The 16,518-nt window shown below is 55.0% G+C and overlaps 1 protein-coding gene across 4 annotated transcripts in view; it reads left to right on the top strand.

Moving 5' to 3' along the window:
- KIAA0513 (KIAA0513 ortholog) overlaps positions 1–13,168 on the top strand; it is a 38,374-nt gene extending 25,206 nt beyond the window's left edge. For 3 of the 4 annotated variants that reach the window (XM_044427909.1, XM_044427910.1, XM_044427912.1), the window contains exons 6-13: positions 25–232; positions 602–642; positions 758–842; positions 1,229–1,306; positions 1,853–1,882; positions 5,977–6,057; positions 7,379–7,473; positions 8,349–13,168. In XM_044427909.1, the coding sequence (XP_044283844.1) occupies positions 25–232; positions 602–642; positions 758–842; positions 1,229–1,306; positions 1,853–1,882; positions 5,977–6,057; positions 7,379–7,473; positions 8,349–8,398 (668 nt within the window). In that variant the 3' untranslated portion in view covers positions 8,399–13,168. The remainder of the gene's footprint in view (positions 1–24; positions 233–601; positions 643–757; positions 843–1,228; positions 1,307–1,852; positions 1,883–5,976; positions 6,058–7,378; positions 7,474–8,348) is intronic. The other variant, XM_044427913.1, reaches the window with a different exon arrangement.
- The last annotated feature ends 3,350 nt before the right edge of the window (positions 13,169–16,518 follow it).

The raw sequence follows: 16,518 nt of genomic DNA, 5'->3' as shown, positions 1-16,518 counted from the left end.
ACTGGTGGTGTTGCCTTCCGATAGGCAGGCCCCTGGCGCTGCCCTTAGAGGCCAAGGAGAAGGCCACCGGAAGCATCGACTCCTACCTGAAGTCCGCAAACAGCTGGCTGGCCGAGAAGAAGGACATTGCCGAACGGCTCCTGAAGAACACCTCCGCGAAGACAGAGAACATGAAGGGCTTCTTCGGAAGCTTTGAGAGCAAACTGAAGAGTCCCACGGCCAAGAAAAATGAGTGAGTCCCTTTCTGGAACTATCGTGCAGAGCAGAACCTGTGAGGAGCGGTGGAAAGAGCTGTGCGGTTTAGCCTGGAGAAGGGAAAATTAAGGGAAAACACAAGATCCGTGTTCAGGACCTGAAATGCCATTGTGCAGAAGGCCGAGAGCAGATCCAGAGCAGGGGGCACACCGGGGGTCCCCGTTTGGCGTTCCCCAGGGGTCCCTTACTGCTGACTCTAAAGTATTTGCTCTTTCCCCTGCTTCTGCTAAGGAAAGGTTTGCATCTGCAATATGCTGGCGTTGGAGACCCACTGCTTTCAAGTGGCATTTGGGTCCCTCGTCTGCTTGACCAAGCAGGACCTGTTTGTTCGTTCATTTGTCTTTAGGGACGCTGAGGACAAGTCAAAACAGAGAATCCAGAAGTCAGGTGAGCAGCACTGTCCGTCTCTGTGCTCGGTGTGCTTTTCCTCGGCTTCCAAAGGCAGAGAGCGTGGGAAGGAGCACAGCTGGGTGACCCAACGATGCGTTTCTTCCCTTTCCAGTCTCCTTGTACAGTCCAGAGGAGGAGGAAGAAAAATCGGGGGAGAAGATTTATCTGTATATGCACCTGAAACAGCAGCCCATTTGGTAAGGCCTTGTGGTCTTCAGCTGGTTGTCTTCCTGGGCAGCCCCTGGAGGTCGGGAGGACAAGGCCCTCCTGGCCCCTTTAGCTGAGCCTCGGGCCTGTGGGCCCTCCCTGGCTGTTCCCATCGCTGCCGTGCCTCTTCCCTGGCCTCGGCCTGCTTGCTCCGTCTTTCGGTGGGCCTCATGAAGGACTCGCCCTGCTCTCAGAGGTGGACACCCTCTCTCCTGAGGCTTAATGCCAGCTGCAGGAGCCGACGTAAAGATGTGCTGGCACGCTCCGTCTGTGCTGTGGCCCTGCACGGCGCTCGCGGGTGGCTTCCAGGAGGGTCTCCAGACTGAACTGGGGCTGCAGGCTGGCGATGAACCTCCCTCCCTTCCCCATTTTGCAGGCACACCTTGAGGTTTTGGAATGCCGCGTTCTTCGACGCAGTCCATTGTGAGCGGCGGAAACGGTCCCCCACCACCAGGTAGGCAGCGTGGCTTTGCGTCGCCTGTTTTGGCCTTATTCTGCCTCGGGAAGCTGGAGGGGGGACGGGGCGCACGTGGGGGAAGAGCTCCCCTCATTTTACGTGTCAGTGCTTGCTTTTCCTGCTGTCTCCTGCGTTTCAAAATGACTGGACTGGAGTGTATCCCCGTGCCAAATCGACAGAGGGCTGGCTGGATCGTAGCAGCCAGGGTGTGGCAACTCAGCTCAGCTCTTTGTGGGTGCTAGAAAGAGGGGTTGACAAAAACAAGCATCAGCAGCAACATCAGAGTTGGGGGGGACCAGTGGGCTGGAGCTTCGGGTAAGGGAAAGTTCCCCTTTCTTTCCACTCTCATAGATGCTTTGTGGGAACAGGCGGGTCAGAAAACTGATTTCTCTCTTCTCTTTCTTGACATCTGTAATCTTTTTCTTCTCTCCCTCTCCCTCTCTCTCTCTGGTCAATCCTTCCACACTTCCTTTCTCTCCATCCATCCTTCTTGCATGTCCTTAACATGTAACCTTCCGTGGGTCCTTTCTGCTGCCGCTCCAGCGGGAATACTGGAGAGGAAGAAGAAACAAGGTGTGTCTGTCTGCATTTACTTTTTCTGCACGGTTTTGCCGCTGGCTCGGTTTGGATCCAAAACTTGGCCAGCTGCGTTGTTCAGCCGAGGGCTGGAGATCCTTCTGAAGCAGGGGAGGTTGAACTTCAGTTCCACGGGCCAAATTCTGCTCATCTGGCTCCCAGTCTGGGCCTGTGGGACTCCCAGTAGGCCTTGCCCCCTTTCACGTCCTCTTTTGGTGGCTTCCTGGCTTTTGCCTAGTTTCCCCCCATTCTAAGAGGCTGCGTTGCCCCTGAGACTTAGTAGCCTTGAGAGCTTTAAGCTAAAACACGCTGACGTTTTGGGTCATCTGGTCATTCACTGCCCCGCTGCCTTTGGTGGGACCCACCACCCCTTCTGTCCCAGCTGCTCCAGAACTGAGGTCAGCCCTTAGGTCGGGACCGCTTTGCTGCCCCTGTGCTAGAGAAGAGGAGCAACCCGGCCCAGGAACTCCTGCCGCCCTTGCCTGCACAGCGAGACGGGAGCCAGACAATGGAAATGGTGCCCCTTCTCTACTGCCCGCCCCTTAGGAACGCGCTTGGCACGTCTTTCTGTGCCTGCGATCTGCTCCTTGCAGATCCCTTGGATGTGTTGCGTTGAGTTGAGTCAACAGTAAAAGCTGTTTTGCGGGAGGCGTTGCTGCACATTTCACGCTTCTCTTGTGTGCAATTTTGGCAGGCTTTGCATTGCTTCAAGAACCTTGAAAACCCCTCTTTGCCCAGGCCAAAGACCCGGGCAGGTGAAGCCAGGAGGACGAAATCATCCTTCCAGGCGCCTTTTGATGCTGTTGCAAAAGAAGCCCACGCAGGGGGCGAGTGCCGTCCCCTAAGCCGGGAAAAGCAGCAGCTGAATTCCTACCACTGGATTAGTGATGCAAATCGGTGCGTTTGGCATTTCAGCCTTTGCAGGGAGTAAGAGGGTTCCCTCGCTATTTTCCATGTTGGCAACTGAGGCAAGGGTTTGGATACAAGCGCCTTCCGATCTGCAAAGGAGTTGTGGGTGCAAGAGCTTCACTTTGAGTGCCCCTGCGTTGCCGCTCGCTTCCCGTGCCTCTGCAGGACGCTGCTGGAGCTGAAGTGTCCTCCCCGCCCCCACATTCCTCCTCCACCACCTGAGCTGCAATACCTGCTCTGTGTCATGTCCTGCCTGGCCCTCCCTGCTCTTGGGCACATCCCCCTCCCGCCTTCGCAGCAATGGAATTTGCGGCCCTTTGCTGGGATACAATCGCAGGGAGCAAGTGCACAACTGCTCAAGGATGCGGAAGGCAGTCGCAGTGCGTAGCCTTGCCCACCTGTGCAGGAGAGAGCCGAATCGCGGGCAGCTAAGCGTCCAGGCCAGCCGGAAATCGTCCGGGTCCGGGGACGCCCCTCGGCCTCTGTGGCCCAGCTGGGAGGCGAAAATACGAGCAGCCCCTTCTTGGCGCATCCTATGCCGAGAGCAATTTGGGGGCCCTCCTCGGGGCCCTTCCAGGAACCCCTGCCTCCACCTGTTCCATCGCATGGGGCTCCTCTCCGTCTTCGAGGCGCCATTCCCCCATTTCCGTTGTGTTCTGCTGTTTTCTTTTGCTGCCGCTTCTCTCCCATCGACTTCCTCCTCCTCTTGCTCTCCCTTTCCCCAGCTTTTTTTCTGTTCCTTCTCTTGACCATTTCACCCAGCTTCTTCCTCTATTGTTTTTTATTTTGCCAAAGGGGAGAAGCTTTCAGGGGTGGATCTGTGGCAACACCGGTCGATCGTGGAATCCCTGCCTGGTTTGCTAGTGGCGGGAGGTGGGGTTTCCTCATGCTGAGCCTTGCTCAGAAAGGACCCTGCACTTAGAAAACCGATGTGACAGAGAAGGGGTGTGTGCCTCTCATTTAGCCTTCCCTGATGAGCTGGCTTTCTGCTTGCAGTGCTTTTTATCAGGTTGTTATGGCTTTGATGGGGGAGCGTATGCTTCTGTATGCTCCAGAAGGGGCCTGAGCACATATTTTTCCCAAGCCCCAATTCTGCTTACTGTCGATGCACATTGCATAATGGAGTCCAGTGAGTATCCCAGTGTGAGTCTGGAAGCATGCAGCCTGGCGAACCTTTTTGAAGCCCCACCAGGAATTGTTGCCTCTTTTCGTGGTTTTTCTTCCTGCAAGGAAGCCATGGGGGCTCACACAGTCCATTTTATCCTCACAACATGCACGTGAGATGCATCAGGCTGCAAGCCTGCGACTGGCCCCCAGGCGCTTCATGGCTGAGTCAGGACTAGAACCCGGGTCTCCGGAGCCCCGGCCTGGCAGTCTTGATCCCCGGGCTCTGCACAGGCTCTGCAGAACGGAAGATTGCCGTGCCGGATGCACTCACCGGCGCTGCTCCTTAGCTGCCTTCCAGCAACGGTCCCGGGATCCGAGGGGCAGCGAGGTGACCTTGACTGTGACGGGGTCTCCTCTCCAGACACGATGCAGCTGAGCAGGGGAGCAGAGGTGGAGGAGGAGGAATCGCCACGGCTCCGTTCTCCACCTCAGCTCCTTCGGATGGAGGATGCTCGGCAGCCCTGGGAGAAATAGAGCCTGAAGGGTGGGAAACCTGGACAGGAAGGATTTAAGAAGTGGAACAAACAACGCCGCCAGAGGGAAGTCGGGGCGGGAGGAGATCTCGGCCACCGTTCTGATTAGGGCCGACCTTGTTCCCGGCACCCGTGGACTTCCTCTTCCACTGCTCCACCGGCTCATTAAGCGCCTGCTAGCAGACATGGTCGAGGCTCCTGGGAATGGGCTTTCCAGGCACCCCGGCCAGCTGGCTGGGTGCTTCTCCAGCGCTCCGTCCATCTCCGATAGCTGCGCGTTGCTCACGCTGGACTCCAAGACCCCCTCTGCGGGCTCCCCAGCTTGGCTTGAGGGCCCTGGGCCGGAGGAAGCCAGAACTGGCCCTGTCCTTGATTTCTGACTTGGCATGTTTTTACTAATCTTCTCTCGGGCACTTCTGAAAAGAGCTCAGCTAGTCCAGAACAGCTGTTTGCTTGCCATGGGGAGTTTTGGGGGGGGGGTCCCCTAGGGAGGGAAGCACTAAACCCCTCTGGTTCAGCAAAAAGCCCATCTTGCAGGCCTCAAAATTCCTCCGCCCCGTGAAGGGCAGCAGGTTAACCAGGGCTCACTCTGAGCCAGTGCCTGCTTCCTATTTTCCCTCCTTGAAAACGTTTTTAGACTTTCCTCTGAAAATCGTGACCTAGGATAGCTACTTGAATGCAACTCCTGCTCGGCGGCCTTAGTGTGCGATCCAGCGTGTGTGCAGACCGAAAAAGGCTCTGCAGTTCCCAGCAAACCTCCGCCCACCTTGCCGGCCGGAGGGATTCTGGGACGAACGTGCCTTTTTCCTTCCAAGCACATGCAGGATTGCGGCGGCTCAAAGCCTTAGTCCTTCCCTTCTGTCAAATGGGCACAGTGCATCCTGCCTGGCAGAGTCAGTGTGCAAGCAGGCAAACCCAGCAACATTCCAGGGTGTTAAATGGGGTGCATAGCTTAAATGTAAAAACAAAACTTTCATGGAGGCAAGGTCTGGGCAGGCTTTCAGTTCAAGCTAAGGATTCACAAGTGCGTCTCTGCCCTCCATCCTCACACCCCTTTGCGGTGTGTTTCCCTCCCCGTTTTCCTGCAGCTGCGGAGCAAATGAAATGTAGGTTCTAGACGTGGGTATAAGAATGTCTCCTGTGACGGAAAGTGGGGCTGAATAGCTGTGCCCCTACTTTGGGCAGGTGAAGGAGGGGCAAAATGCAAACTGACCCAAGTGCAGACAGGAAAGGGAGATGCTTAAGTTTAAAAGATGCCCCACACGAAAGGGAGGTTTTACGTTTTTTTGCAAAAGCTGCAGCACTGTTCTGACTTCAGGAATCGCAGCTCTGGTTTGAAATGGGCAACAGGAAGACCTCATTGACTCGGCCAAGCGTTTCACTCATGGCTTCGTCACCGATACGGGGCGGGGTGTGGGGTGAGAGGCATTTCCTCCTCCCTCGCCTCAGTTCTCTCAGTCTGGGCAGATGCTGATAAGCCGCCGGGGCATGTGCTGGTCACTTCTTAATTTCACGTTACAAGATCTGTTTCCGCATTTGCAGGGAAAAATGGTGCCACATGACCCAAGAGGAAAGAGACGACAGTCTTCGGTTTAATGAGAATATAACCTTTGGGCAGCTGGGGTAAGTGCCGGAGCAGCAATGCTGCCCAGAGGCCCCTTCCCCTCCCCCTCCCCCTCCCCTCCTTCAGCGTGGGCATCAGGTTGGAGACCCTGCTATTAATGCTTCCAGCACTGAAATGCTTCTGGCTTTTAAATGTTGCTTGTTGTGGTTGTCCTCTCACTTCCTGGCAAATAGATGGGGAAGAAATGTGGGTAGTGATAGATTTTATTTTCTTGGGCTCCAAGATCACCGCAGACGGGGTCTGCAGCCAAGAAATTAAAAGGCGCTTGCTCCTGGGGAGGAAAGCTATGGCAAATCTAGACAGCATACTAAAAAGCAGAGACATCACCCTGCCGACAAAAGTGCGTATAGTCAAGGCGATGGTTTTCCCAGTTGCAATGTATGGCTGTGAAAGCTGGACCATAAGGAAGGCTGAGCGCCAAAGGATTGAGGCCTTTGAATTGTGGTGCTGGAGGAGACTCCTGCGAGTCCCTTGGACCGCAAGGTGATCAAACCAGTGAGTCCTAGAGGAGATCAACCCCGACTGCTCTTTAGAAGGCCAGATCCTGAAGATGAAACTCAAATACTTTGGCCACCTGATGAGAAGGAAGGACTCCCTGGAGAAGAGCCTGATGCTGGGAACAATAGATGGCAAAAGAAGGAGGGGGCGGCAGAGGATGAGGTGGCTGGATGGGGTCACTGGGGCAGTTGGCGTGAGCTTGGGTGGACTCTGGGAGATGGTGGAGGACAGGAAGGCCTGGAGGAACATTGTCCATGGGGTCGCGAGGGGTCAGGCACGACTTTGCGACTGAACAACGTTGTTGTTAATGTGTCTAAAAAGGAGCACGCTAGTTGTGCCCGTGAGACGTGACCGATGCGTTTTGTGATTGTTGTGTGCCATCCAGCAGTTTTAGACGTGGGCCCTTGGCGGCCCTGCTCAGCTCTTACAAGTCCTGGCCATCTCGTCTTGGGTCTTCCTTTTCTCCTGCCTCGGGCTTTCCCTGGCTCGGTGGTCCTTCTGCAGGGACTTTGCCTTCCCATGATGTGCCCAGAGCAGGGCGGTTCTGCCCTTTGGGCATCCGGGGCAAGTTCTGGCTTGCCTGGCTGTCGGCCCCGCGGATTTGCCAAGCTCTCCCCGCGTTAGGTCAGGCCAGCCCGCCCGCCTTCCTGCCCGTTCAGCACCTGCACTTGGGCTCTTGGGCAAGGAGGGGTCTTCCGCAGCACAGCCCCTGGCCCGGTTTTTCCGCTGGGGACTGAGCTGGGGTGTCTCTGAGAGCAAAGCAACACTGCTTCCCCCCCGCCTCAAATGTTCTTTGCTCTCCCCCCCCCCCCACCTCTGCAGCACTTTCACCCATAACATGCTGGCCTTCGGGCTGAACAAGAAGCTTTGCAATGACTTCTTGAAGAAGCAAGCGGTGATCGGCAACCTGGACGAAGGTAAGGCCCCCTGCGCCAGGCTGCCGGCGTGTTTCCTGAAGCCGGTTGCAGCTCCCGCTGGGTGCGGTGAGGGGAGGAAAAGGGAGGGGAGGGGAGCTGCATGTTCGGGCTGGTGGGGTGGGGAGGCATGGACCCCAAATGCAAGGGGTGCCGCCTGCAGCACGGGCCATCTGAGAGCAGCTGTTAGCCAACGCTTCTGTCCGCAAATGACGGCCGAAGCAAAATGTGGACGCAGAGTCCAGGCTAAGTATGTGTTCTGCACGTTCGGGCTTTCTGGGAAAGCTTTCTGAAGCCAGCAGGCGCAAGACTCAGTCCAGCCTACCTCTCAGGGTTGTTGCTGCTGCGAGGCTCGACTGTCTCACCCACCCATTTCTCAGAGGCCCCTTGAATGCCCACTGAGGCCGCATCTGGTGGCGGCGAAGCCCGCAAGATATCGCCGCTGGGGTGCGGGGCAGCTTTTTCTCCAGTCTAGATTGACGCGGACGTTGGGCGGTTTTGCTTAGATGAAACACAGCTCTGAGCATGGTGAGAGAGGGCCAGAAATGTCTGTCTGACATCTCCACCCTCATCTCCTCCGGATGCATTGGACTACAACTCCCAGCATCCCCAGCCAGTTCATTTTACGTACAGGCAGCCCAGCCCGTTTTAGCGCTTGTGTTGGAACATGCGGATGCGAGGCCCTGGTGAGAAAAACGTAACAGCGGGTGACACGATTCACCTTTGCCGCTGTCCTAGAGGTACCCCTAACCCTTTCCTTGGGGCGGAGGCGTTTCCCGCTTCCTTGGAGAAAGGCGCTTTCTCCCTGCTGCCGCCACCAAGCTGGCCTGTCCCATCATCCCCAGCAGCCTCACTCTCACGATCTCTCTCCTCTGCAGAGCAGTACAAGCTGCTTAGCACCCACATTGAGCAGATGGCTGCTGAGTAGCGCCCGGCCCTCCTGCTGCAACCAGGAAATCCGGAGAGGAAGCCGGCACAGTGAAAAGTGTACAAAACCCCGCCTGACACTACCTGAAGCCCAGGAGGGGCTTAAAAAGAACTCCCCGCCAGACCCACAGACCCCCGATCAACCTGCATGCTCATCGGATGACACAGAACTCTGCTGTGCAGCCCGTAGCTACCAGAGCCCCTCCAGCCAAAAGACCCCCACCCTCTTCTGCCCCCCTTGCGCCTTTTCCCACGAACGGACGAGCTGCAGGGACCCTCTGTCTGTTGGGCGGAAACGGAGTCCTCCAGCTGGAAGGATCCGGAGGGGGCCCGTCTGTCTGTCTCCCCAGGCATTGCCGCCACACATTTTTCGCAACAGCTGCCAAGCTCCACAGCCTCAAAGGAGGCGCACCCACAGGATGCAGGACAGGAGAACGGGGAAGCGCTGCCAGAACGGTTGCCAGCATTACTCTGGAGAGCCACTGATGCAGGAGGAAGGAGGGCTTCTGTAGGCGGAAGGACCTGATGCACATTTTCCTTGTGGGGAAGGAAATATATTTTGTAGGCTGGCAGGAACGGGGCCGCGGAGCCGGCGTGTCTTTGGAGACTGGCGAGCCAACAGCAGCTGCTGAGGCCCAGCTGCAGAACATCCCGCAGCCGTTTGGCCGAGTCCTTTCCATCTGCAGAAGGTTCTGACGCAGCCAGAAAACGCTTGCCTGGTGCTGCTCTCTTGTGTGCTACAGAGATGGGCTCCGAGAAAGCTCTCAGGAGAGGCGCTTGCCACTTTTGGAAGGGTCCTGTTTTCCCACGTGGTCCGGGGAAGAAAGATCCTGGAGGAACCCATGAGAACGTTGTCGCATCTCGTTTCTCTGCTGCGTGTGCCAATAGTTTGGAGCTTTTGCAGTGCCCGAGGCAAAATCTGCAGCGAGTTGCTTGGGCGGTGCAGCTTCTCAAGTTTGGGAAAGACTGGAGCAGCAGTCTGTCGTCCTGGTGCTGTCACCGAAATGTGCTTTGGCTTGTGCCAGCTGGAGAAGGTTGCTCTGTGTGTTCTCCTGTGCAGAAGTTCACGTAGCCATTAAAACGAAAGCAAAACCCCTCTGGCCATGTCTTTGGACGAGTCTGACCGACAGGGTGGCGCTATTCTCCTTGCCTCCTGCCACAACACCCCTTGCAAAGGTGCTCCAGGGCACTGCATCCTTAATGCTCGTCTGAGGACTCGGTGATGTGCTGAGTGTATTTTTATTTATTTATTTGAAGCATTTATTTGCCGTCCTTTACAACAACATCTCAGGACGGCTTGCAACAATAAAAGCTAAGAACGATAAAAACAATCGATAGATAGTAACAATAAATAGGAATAATAAATAGTAAGGCAAAATACAATCAGATAAAATTAAATAAAAAAAAAGCAACTGTTAACTTTTAAATCCACTAATTCTAAAACAGCGTTCAAATAAAAAGGTTTTCACCTGGCGCTGAGAAGAAAAGCTCAGTGCCAGGTGAACCTCTCTGGGAGCGCATTCTTCTGACACACTGGAAGATCCAGCAGGAGACGCCGAGGCCCTGAAGGGCTTGGGCAGAGACCCCAAACTTACAGGGGCGCCTCACCCTGCGGAAGCATGGCTTGGTTGACTGAAGCCGGTTTCTGGTCCAGTGCAGGGATCATTCAGCCCGCATCTTGCTTGCTTGCTTGCAGCACCTCTGGCAGCTTTGCCCCAGCCTCTTGCCCGCCAGATGTGTGGAAGAGTGGGCCAGCACATCTGGAAGGCCTGAGGCTAGCTAGACTGCACCTTCTGTCTGCTTGCAGGCCGTTTCATGCCCCTGCAGTTTTCTCTGTGGCCAGTAGAGGGCGCCAAGAGAGCAGGTTTGGGGAGCAGGTGACCTCTATCTTTGCAGGTGAAGGATTCGCAGGTGCTTCATTCTTGCTCTGTTTGGAGCCCAACCCCCCTCCCTGCCCCCCCCCCCGGGCTGGGAAGGCGCCCCACGTGAGCTGCCCTTGTTAGCAAGGGCCGCTGCAAGGAAAACTCGGGCATCTGCATATGGCTTGGAGGGCTGCGCAGATGCAGTGCTGTTCAAGGCACCAGCTGCCCCATATTTGACCAAGGAAGCGAAATCTTGCTCTCGGAAACATGCAGGGTCCTTTCTGGATCTTCTTCCCTTGAGAAGCCACTGGGGGAGAGAATGAGAGGAGCTGCAAAGTCGGCAATCCCAAGGGCGACCTGAGCAACTGCAGCGCTGCATTTCGGCTGCCCTCCCAAGTTCCAGTGTGTGGCCTGGAAGCCAGCTGCTGTGAGCCAAGCCCGTGCCCTGCAGCTCAGCGGCCAGCCAGGCATCCACTAGCCTGGTCCCCCCCCCCCCCCCCCCCCCGCCCTTCCACGCTTCCCAAGGGGCCTTTCTCTGGCCAGATTTCTTGCTTCCCGAGGCCACTGCAGAGCCAGTTCGACTTGGGGTGGGGTGAAGGGAGAAGGAAGGAGGATTGCAAGGTTTCCTCCCCTCCCCCCACCCCCAAATCCTCTCTAAAGGGTTAAGGGATGTCAGAGGAAGGGGAGCAGCCCATAGGGGGCTGGATCTGCAGTTTACTGAACAGCGGTCCCCAGCTTGGCACACTCCAGAGGGGCTGGACTACCATTCCTATCGGCTCCAGCTAGCACAGTTTCTGGGGAGGCAGGGGGAAGCTGTTGGCCGTGTTGCCTGGGAAAGTTGTGAGTTGTCGTCAGGCCCATCTGCAGGGTTGCAGAAGGCCACAAAGGTCGCCCTTGTGCCGCTGATGTCCTTTTATTTAAAAAAAACCCTCTCTCGACCCGTCAGAGGCAGAATGGGCAAGAGGGCGGTGACCGTCTACTGAATCTGAAGCGGCTGCCTGGCTCCCCTGCACCACGTCCCTGCGCAGCGCTGCCGGTGCGTACCCCCGCGATGCACACTCTTTGGCTAGCTGCTGCTTTTGCCGTTTCCTGGAAACTCTCCAGACCTCCTTGCAGTCTCGAAAAGAAGGGAATGTTTGGCAATAATGACTCGCATGCTCTGGGGCGTCTTTCCCGCCGTCTCTGACTTGTGACCACTTGTGCTCTAACGGGCATTTTGGATTGGAACAAGGCTCGCGGTCTCGGTTGTCGGGGCACATGAAAGAAAGAGTCGGCTTCCTTCGCAGCTGCAATAAGTCCGTGTATTTAGCCCTGACTTTGTGACACTAGAAATCAGCTTTCCACAATCTTGCATTATTTGGCCATATCTTGATATAGCCAATGCTGGGCGATGTCGTGTCTGTTACTGTGCTCTGCCTCCGCATCAGTTTTGGTTCTGTTAAAACTTTGTTCAGCATGCAGATGTGAAAGCTTGGGGAAAAACCTAGAGAGATTCCCATAAACAGTTGCGGGGAAAACTGTTTTCCCAGTTTTCCAAAAATTATGGGATCTTTTTTCCTATTTTTGAAGTTATTCCCACTTTTTAAAAAATTTTCTCAGTCCTTCATATCTCCAGATTTAAGCTGAAATATACATATTTGGTTTAGACTGTGTATTCCAATTGCACATCATTTATTTCTGCCTAAAGTAGGGACCACTCTTGACTTTTTAAGGTCGCTGTTCCATTTTTGCCATGGTGAAGAGGTAACACAAATCTTCCACGACAGCTTTGCATCAATTTTGCGCACTGTTGCAAGCGTTCAAGAAGTGTGTTCCCACAGAAACCTCTGGACTGCCTTTTGATTTGTGCGGTTGCCTTGCAGTGGGCACAATGCCGTAATTCCCACCACTGGGTAGGGTGGGAATCCATCCTTTTGGACAATGGCCATCCATCTCAAGCTGCTTTCTCCCGCTTTCTCCACTGACTCCTGAAGGCCTTGGCAAACTCAAGGCATGTTGTGCGAAACATTTGCTGAACAATTATCCGTCCGGTGAAGTTTAGCAGGGCTGTATTAATCTCCTTCTATGCATATTGTCAAGTGGCTTTTTCTACCTTAACCTCTCCAGGGCTCTTGTAAAAATCGCAAATGTGAATCTTGATCTCCTAATTACGCTGTTGAACCTCCGTGGGGGTGGGGTGTTTGACGAATGTGAGCCCCGTGTGACGAAGAAAAGCCATTTCCGTTCTGAGGGGGATGCTTAAATATGCAAAGATCTGCATGAGGCTGGGTGTTACTTGGTCCCTCTTCAAGGAGACTAAACTGGAAGACTGGCTTTTATTTGGGATTGCGGGGCACTGACTAACATGGAATTTTTCTTTGTGCTTCCAATGAGAAGCCATTCTGTTGTCTGGAAATGCAACTGGGACACCTGCATAGCCAATCCTTTGTCCTCCCACTGTTGAGTTTTCATCATGTGCGACTTAATGAACCTGCCTTATCTTTTTCGTGCCTCTTCCCCCTCCCTCTGGGTCTCTTCTGACACTAGAAATACCGAGTTGTGAAGAACCTTTCCTTTCTTCCGGAAATATCTCTGGATTCCCATATGATGCTGTTGTAAGCCAAATGGTTCCAGTGTATTCTCTCGTATAACAGCTAACTGGGTTTCATGGCATTTCAAACTGCTCTATTTCTGTTTATATAACGAGCTATCTTTTCCCACATTCTGTTCTTTTGGATGTGATGTGCTGCGACCCTCTGATATTTTGGGTGTGATTGTGTGACTGCTGTGTTGTACCGAGACAGCTCAGCTTTCGTATCTTTTGTGGAATATTGTTGTTTTTAACTCATGTATTCGAGAGCATTTCAAGACCTGATTTATGAACGGATGGGGGAAACGGAAATAAAACGTTGTTTGTAACCCGAAGCAAATCCAGTCTCTCTTCCGTGCATTTCATCGCGGATCTCACAGCAGCAGCAGCGTCCGTCCTGTCAATGCAGTGTATGTACTATAGCAGCAGGGGCTTTGTGGCGTGTGTGACGTTGTCACTGGCGTGTCAGGGAATTGCCAGAGGTTAGAACTTCGCAGAGATCCGAGCAGCGCCGATTTCACGGGGAAGACAGATCAGTATGCCTCAGCCCCACGGGAAGCTAGAAGGCAGGGAGCTGTCTCTGTGTTGCTCCAACGCAGAGAGGGCCAGGCTGAGCCTTAAATAGGAGCCCTTTATTTAAGCGTATTTAGCTTTGCTGGGCCAGTTTTCGCGGTCTCAGGTTGTGACAGCGTGGAAGTGGCCATGGAGCTGAGCAGACTTGTGACTGGAGTCCCAGGGTAGCAAAGCAACCTCTGCTGCGCACGGGAGCCGGCGTCCTGGATTTTTCTGGGGTGCCATTTCATAGGGAGCCCGAAGCTTTTGTATAGCTGCAGGGGTGCTTCCTCTTTTGGAGAAAGACCTGTAGCAGAGTGGAAATGAAATCTTCTGCCCATCCAGCCGCCCCCAGTTCCTCTTCGTCTGCAGTGGCGGAATGGACCTGGGCCTTACTGGGATGGAGAACAAATACGAGCTCCGTAGCAGAACCGTTCATCATCTGCCGTCCCCCTGGTTCCAAGGCTGCCCCGAGTTGTCTGGTGTGGCTTGTGTCAGACACACTTGTAGAAGTGGGCCAGCACCTCCTGCCCTCTCTGGACGCCTCTCTGGCCGAAGAACAGGAGCAAAATGCTCTAAATGCAGCTCTGTGCACTTAGCAGAACCGCACACCAGTGCGTGGGATGCAACAACCAGGTGCTGCGGAAGGAGCAATCCATTTGTACCTGCACCCGAGGGTGGTGGTGGAGTTGTGGCCCGTCCTTGCCACGGTGGCAGGTGGAACGGTCACTAACAGAGTAAAAGGAACTCCTTTTTTGTAGCCAGTCTGGCCGTGTGTGACACGGAAGCAGTCAATGCGTTATCCGGAGGCCTTGGCATCGTCCTCCGTGGCCGCCTTCCAGGAGCCCCTGCCCAAGGATGTGAGGTGAGTGGCCGCCGAACGGGGCCTTTTCTGCTGTGGCACCTGAATTCGTGTGGCACAAGCTTCCCAGAGAGGCGGACCTGACGCCAGTGTGGTGCTTTTTCTGGTGGTGGGTGAAAACTGCCTATTTTCCCAGGAACGTTTGGCTTTCTGTTACTTCCACTCCTTTGGTGTATTTTAAATCTTGGGGTGGCTGCTAGGTTTTGCTTTGCTTGTGCTTCTCTGTTATACTGTGATTTATAGTGTATTTTATGTTCTGTTCTGAACTGAGGGGAACCCCCCACGGAACTTCAGCTATTGGGTAGTATAGAAGTGTAACATGAGATTATGGCACGTTCTTTTATGCCATTTTCTCAAACCCAGAGAGCCCCAGCCAGCCATTCTGGCCTGGCACCTGCCGGAGTTCGGGGGGGCTCTGCTTTAATCCTCGGGCGAGGGGGTTCTCCGCTGTCTGACAGCACGTGGGCCCGGCATGGTGGTTCCGAGGCTCACAGGGTGCACCTCAAAACCCTGATGCATCGTGATGTCCAGATTCTAAGGGATGTCCCAGAATTCACCGGGGTTCCCAGCAGGTGGAGCTGCTTCGCATAAAAGCCACACCTGTGCTCGGTTGCCATGGCGCGCCCGCCTGTACACACAGGTCGCCCGTCCCGCTTTTCCGCGGCTGTCTGGATTTCCTTCCCTGGGGAGAGGAATGCCGTAGCAGAGCGGAAGACCTTCGGAGAAATGCTGCCTTTGGCGGCCTGCTTCCTCACCTGGCTCTGGGCGCTTTCTCCACCTGGATGCTGCACACAAGGCCTGCCCCGCACATGCAGAACCAACACATTCTTTGCTCTCGAGAGTGGACAGTGTGTCCCATGTGCCCCGAAGCTGATCACGAGTCCGGACGGTGAGTGGCAGATGGTGGTGATGGAGAGAAACCCCCATGTCCAGGGCCTGGGCTTTGGACGTTTTAGAAGTCCGCCTGTTTTCCTTCTTAAAGCGCGTCCCCTCAGCTGTTCTGGTCTTTGTGAGTTGATACTAGTGTGTGCACGTGCACAGAAGGCGGCTTGGTGTGGCCAAGTGGCCGCCTTGGGCACTGAAGGAGTGTCCCCTGAGCGCCAGGAGCAGCTCTCTGGGGAGGAAGGGCCGCGTTTGCAGCCGGGGAAGGCTGAGGCAGACTCCATGCCGTCCGTGCAGCTCTCCCGAGCCCAAGCCACCGGCCCCCTCTTGCCATCGGCACGTGCGTTAGACCCTCGTCGAGAAATGCCTTTGGCGTTGCTTGTGCTCCGGCCTCCTGGGCTGCAGAAAAGTCGGAGCGACGTTCTCCGTGGGGCCTTTCTCAGTGGGAGGCAATGCCTAGGTGTGTGCGCCTTGGGGACCACACCGGGTGCTTGCTCGCATTGCAGGAGGGATGTGTGTGTGTGTGTGTGCATGCACGCACACACTTTCCCATGCAAGGAACATGTACGCACAAGCATTGGGCCAGTGTTTGTCTTCGCATCCCTTCTAGTATGTGCAAACCTTCCGTTTCGGACCACAGTGGCTGGCTTGGCACCCCAGTCTAAGTGATCCCTTCTTTCCGTGTTGCCGGTGCTGCTGCTGGTGGGTGTTCACGTTGCGACTATTTTCGTTTTAATACCACACAATAGCCAAAGCTCTCTGGGTGACTGACAGCAGCACAGAAGCAGCACTACAATAAAATGCATTAAAAATGCCATAAAACTTTACCCCCAAAAAAGGAGCCTAAAATTTTCAAAAAGAAGTGAAGTATGACACTTCCAGGAAGCACATCCTGACGGTTAGGACCCCGAGGGTGTGGAATGGGCTTCCATGGGAGGTGGCTGAGGCCCCATCGGTGCGGGGATAGGCTGGACGTCCACATGGTGGGCATGTCGTGAGCGGAGCCGGCTGGTGCCGGGGTCAGACTAGATGGCCTGGGAGACCCCTTCTGACTCGCTCTGTTTCTATGTTTTCTATGACTGTGAAAGAGAAACGCCTGGATATTCAAGATTATCTCTGGAAGCCTCTGCACAAAGGGGATCATCTCAACATGACACTGAAAAGATGGTGGGGGGGCACCTGGGGTGGTCGGCCCAGGGATGGGGAGCCCCCACCGAGAAGGCCCTGCCTCTTGTTAACCACTCCCCAAACCTCCCGTGGGGTTGGCACTCAAAGGAAGGCCCCGGACTTGGAGCACGGTGTCCGCGTGCCTCTCATCAAGCTCTCCATGCGTTAAGTGTGCTGGAAGCAAGCTTCAGCTGCATTTCCACCCACAGTTACTCAAGGCATCTTGT

Source organism: Varanus komodoensis, unplaced genomic scaffold (assembly GCF_004798865.1).
Source record: "Varanus komodoensis strain SLA01 unplaced genomic scaffold, ASM479886v1 scaffold19, whole genome shotgun sequence".
NCBI classification, from domain to species: Eukaryota; Metazoa; Chordata; class Lepidosauria; order Squamata; family Varanidae; genus Varanus; species Varanus komodoensis.
Note: the sequence above shows the minus strand (reverse complement) of the source record. Positions and strands in the feature narration are given on the sequence as shown.